The 4,595-nt window shown below is 37.6% G+C and overlaps 1 protein-coding gene across 11 annotated transcripts in view; it reads left to right on the top strand.

Moving 5' to 3' along the window:
- Positions 1 to 4,595, top strand: part of LOC111818220 (zinc finger protein 567) — a 78,894-nt gene that overhangs the window by 4,365 nt on the left and 69,934 nt on the right. For 6 of the 11 annotated variants that reach the window (XM_023721596.1, XM_023721584.1, XM_023721592.1 and 3 more), the window contains exon 2: positions 2,947 to 3,021. The exons of 4 other annotated variants lie outside the window; for them this stretch is intronic. Coding sequence is in view for 5 of the 7 variants with exons in the window: in XM_023721584.1 (XP_023577352.1) it covers positions 3,013 to 3,021 (9 nt within the window). In the remaining 2 variants the exon portion in view is untranslated. Of the gene's footprint in view, positions 1 to 218; positions 416 to 2,946; positions 3,022 to 4,595 lie in introns of those variants that run through there. One more of the 11 variants, XM_023721585.1, reaches the window with a different exon arrangement.

Here is a 4,595-nt window from a genome sequence, read left to right as displayed (position 1 = left end):
AACCAGCAAAACCTTTCTTCTTGCTAGAAGTTTTTAGTGTGAAAGGGTAATGATCAAGTTTTTGTCTAATTCCCCAAGTTCTGTTTTGTCTCCTCTTTACTCCTTATTGGTGATTGATCTAGTTCAAATGGATTAAGAACTAAGAAGGGAGAACAATTAAAAGTCAGGAATAAGGAGGCCAACACAACTGGTACCTCTATAATTTAGTGAAAATCATCTCTTACCTTCTGAGAGAACCTGCTTCTGGGACCTTCCAGATACATAGCCTCTTCTCCAGCTGCTGCATTAGTGCTTCCTCTGGGCATTCAGTGGCCCGTCTGCTCTGGTGAATCTTGTTTGTTCAGTCAGTTCTCTTGGATGGCATCCCCAAGACCCCAGGTAGCCTCCATCCATGCGGTGTTCATCTTGATTTAACGTGAGATTTATCCTCCTAGATCACGTTTCCCTCACATATCCTGGGAATATGTACATTTTGTCTAAGAATTCTCCTACCACTTCGGTTGCTAGTGACATCAGGCTGTGAGGGACTCCTTGTTTTGAAGGAGCACTTATTTTTCTCCCTGGGAAACATGATTCAAAAAATGTTATTTTTCTAAAGAGTCATTCTTCTCTCAGCCTCTTGTAAAAAGTTATATTGATGATGGGCTGGCCAAATAGCTCAGTGGATTAAAGGACCTGCAAGTAGGCGCAGGGGCCAGGGGTTTGATCCCCAGGCCTGTTGTGCCGGCCCCACCCCTGGGGCACGCTGAGATGGCAATTGAAACTGGGCTTGGTGGTGTGCACTGTAATTCCAGTACTTGGGAGGCTGTAAACAGGAGAATCACTATGAGTCCAATCCAGTAGTGAGACCCTGAACACTCTGTAAACCCTTCCCTAAAATACAGGGGGAAAAAAGTTATATTGATGACAGCAAAACTTTAATCAGCATCTTTCGAAGACCTTTTTTTTTAAACTCAGGATCTTGCACTTGCCAGGCAGAGGCTATGCTGCTGAGCCATATCACCAACCCTAGAACACCCTATTTTAGAGTGAAGGACTCTGAATTTTGTTTCACTCCCCCTCTTTGGGGTACAAGTTGAGACTGAGGAAGATTTATAAGTTACCATTCTTGTAAAAATGAACAGTGATAACAAGAAACCCAAAGGATTGTTGGAAACATTAACAAATCAGCAGCATGTACATCATGTACTATGTGGGAAAAGATTATATGTACAATGACCCATAAAAGTATGACATAGGAAACTAGTAGTTGTATATGTCCCCAAAAAGCACATTTAAAAATTAAGATTTGAATAAGAAGACAACATACAACATAATAAAATGCAACTCTCATTTAAGTGGGATACAATGCCATTAAAATTTCAGTAAAATTTTTGAACTTCTAAAGTTCTTAGGAGAAAATGAGCAAACCAAAAATCCAGAAAGATAATCAAAGGGGGAATACTTTTTTTTGCCGGGGGGGGGGGGGAGAACCAGGGATTGAACTCAGGCCTTTGCGCTTGCCAGGGAAGCACTTATTCCACTGAGCCATCTCCCCAGCCTGAAGGGGGAATACTTTTAGTGGATGTAAAAATATATTTAAAACCTGTCATAAGCCTAGTGCAGCACACATCTACAATGCCAGAACTTGGGAAGTTGAGGCAAAAAGATTGCCATCAATTCGAGGCCAGCCTGGGCTACATAGTGAGTTTTGAGCAAAACTGGAATACTTAATGAGACCCCCATCTCAAAAAAACCACCAATAACCCCTGTAATAACTACAGAATGATCCTGGTAATTAATTACGTGAACAGATCGATGGAATTAAATAGATGTATAACCAGATTTGCTCTTGTACTGTATATGAAGGAAATAAAGTACATGATAAATATGGTTTTGATGAGTGAGGGAAATCCAGATTATTGAATATCTGGTAATCATACGGCCAAGGTTTTGTTTTTTTTTTAAATGCTGGGATGAACTCAGCCTTGCACATGTAATCACACTAACCATGTGATTTAGCACATAGTATATCACCAAAGTCTTGCTTTTTTCTTTTTGAATTTCCAGACCCTTCATTCTAGGCAAGCACTGTCCTATGATTATGCTATACCCCAGCCCTTAAATTGTGTTTTTGTGTGAGAAAAACACAAGGTCAAATGAGAAAATATTTTTAAAAAATTGTAATTCATACCATAAAAGAATAAATTTCCTCCCTTTAGAAAAGATCTAAAAGCTGGGGAGATAGCTCAGTGGCATAAGTGCCTGCCTGGCAAGCCCAAGGTCCTGAGTTCAATCCCTCATACTGAAAAAAAAAAAAAAAGTAATGGTATTAATAGAGGATAAAAATAACCTAATAGAAAAATGAAACAACAGATACAAGAAACTAAAGGTTTTTTTTGGTTTTTTTTGGTTTTTTTTCTGGTACCAGGGATTGAACTCAGGACCCTGTGCTTGCCAGGCAGGTGCTTATTCTACTGAGCTGTCTCCCCAGCCCTCTAAAGGTGCTTTTTAACTTAAGAAAAAACTCAAAACTAAAAATTAGAATCACAATTTATACATATTAAACAGGCAAACAGATTTATCAATAGTACTTCGCAGAGGATGGGGTGATAATTGTTCTCATATTACTTACTACTAGTGGTAGTGTAAATGTGAATGAGAGCACCCTAAGGGAAACCAGCTTAGAGGGATAGTCAATAGCAGCTGGCAGCTCAGGAGAGAAATCATGATGCTTGAGGGAAGAGGAACTTGCCCCCAGAGCCTGTATCTCTGAATTTGAGAATAAAATAAGAATTGTCTAGCTTATTTACACTTCTCCCATGCTTACATAGGATGTGCAGATCGGACAATGACCAAGAAATAGAAGCACTTTTAATTGAGTCATAAGTTACAAGAGATCTATAAAGCATGTGTAGTTTCATAATAGGTTTTTTTTTTCCCCCTATCTTGGCTTTGCTGTCTTAGGAACTGGCCCTTTTCTAAAGAGAAGCCTAGAGGAAAGACTGGTCATCTCTTCCAAATCTCAGAACAATGGCTCAGGTGAGGTGATGGCTACACTCATTTCTGAAACTTACTTTCTTTTGTGTTTTTGTTTATTTGGGGTTTTCTTAGAGACAGGGTCTCACTGTATAATACAGGCTGGCTTGAACTCATATTGTAGCCCAGGCTACCCCTCAAACTTAGTGGTCTTGCCTTGGTCTATCAAATGCTGGAATTACAGATTTGCACCACCACGCCCAGCTGTTCTTTTTTTTTTTAAAAAAAAAAAAAGAATATTTGGACATATGATTTTCTTTTAAGAGAATAAAAAATAGTAATAAAAATACAGAATTTTACTGAATAAAACGATAGAAATTCAACAGTGATTGTTATATTGCATTTTGTTGTCTTCAAATTAGTTATTGAGATTACCAGATATAAGCATGCAAAATTGGACCAAAAAAATTAAAAAGAAAAAAAGTTTATCAACTGTTCCTTTCAATAGACTATAAAAATCAGCAGTACAGTTATCCAAGGTATCTTATATATAAACATATATACTTTTGCCCCTTATTTCCTTCTCTTTTTTTTTTCCCCCTCATCCCAGTTGTTCCTTCCTTTTGAACAGTGTCATTCTCTTTCACAGTATCTATTGAACGTTTCAGATTTTGTTTACTTTTTTAGGTTCTTACACTAGGGAGACAATATGATATATACAGATATGTCTGATTTATTTCAATTATGAGTATGATCTCTAGTTGCATCCATATACCTATAAAAGCTCTGGGTTTATCTTTCTATAACAGTAATACTTCATTGTATAAAAAATACCACATCTTTTGTATCCATTGCTCAGTTGATATGGCATTTGGATTATTTCCAAGATTTAACTGTGACAAATAGTGCTGCTATAAACACAGGTGCACATATGTTGCTGTGGTATGATGCTTTCGGTTCTTCTGGAAAAATATGCAGGAGGGGAACAGCTGGGTCGAGTGGTACCTCTAATCCTAGTTTTTTAAGGAATCTCCACACTGACTTTCTTAGTGGTTATACCAGTCTACACTCCCACCAACAGTAGAGAAAGGTTTCTTTTTCCCCATTGGGCATATGATTTTCTTGTCCTAAATCCTTCTCTCTGTCTTCCCCTTTAGGAAATTGCTTCCCATTTTTTCTTTTTTCAGTGTTCTTCCAGAAGCTTGCCTGAAACAAAATACATCTCCTTGATTTAATGAGAATATTACTGAATGAACCTATTTTATGGAGATAGAAAAAGATATGAGTTCTTTTTTTTATCACTTCCACAGACCTGAATAAAAAGATGAACATAAAATTGATAAAGTGGGCCAGAGATATAGCTCAGTAGCATAAGCACCTGCCTGGCAAGCACAAGGTCTTGAAAAGAAAAGAAAAGAAAAGAAAAGAAAAGAAAAGAAAAGAAAAGAAAAGAAAAAGAAATTGATAAAGTATTGTTAAATGGCAAGAAGTATTGGGCATGATGATATAAGCCTATAATACCACCATTCTCAGCCTGAGGCAGGAGGACTATAAATTCCACCCAGCTTGGGCAATTTAGTGACTTAGTGAGACCCAACTGAAACTGAAAAAAATAAATTAGCTGAGGTTGTAGCTCA

Source organism: Octodon degus, unplaced genomic scaffold, assembly GCF_000260255.1.
Source record: "Octodon degus isolate 3935 unplaced genomic scaffold, OctDeg1.0 scaffold00083, whole genome shotgun sequence".
In the NCBI taxonomy this organism is placed as follows: domain Eukaryota; kingdom Metazoa; phylum Chordata; class Mammalia; order Rodentia; family Octodontidae; genus Octodon; species Octodon degus.
This window is presented reverse-complemented; position numbering and strand designations above follow the sequence as displayed.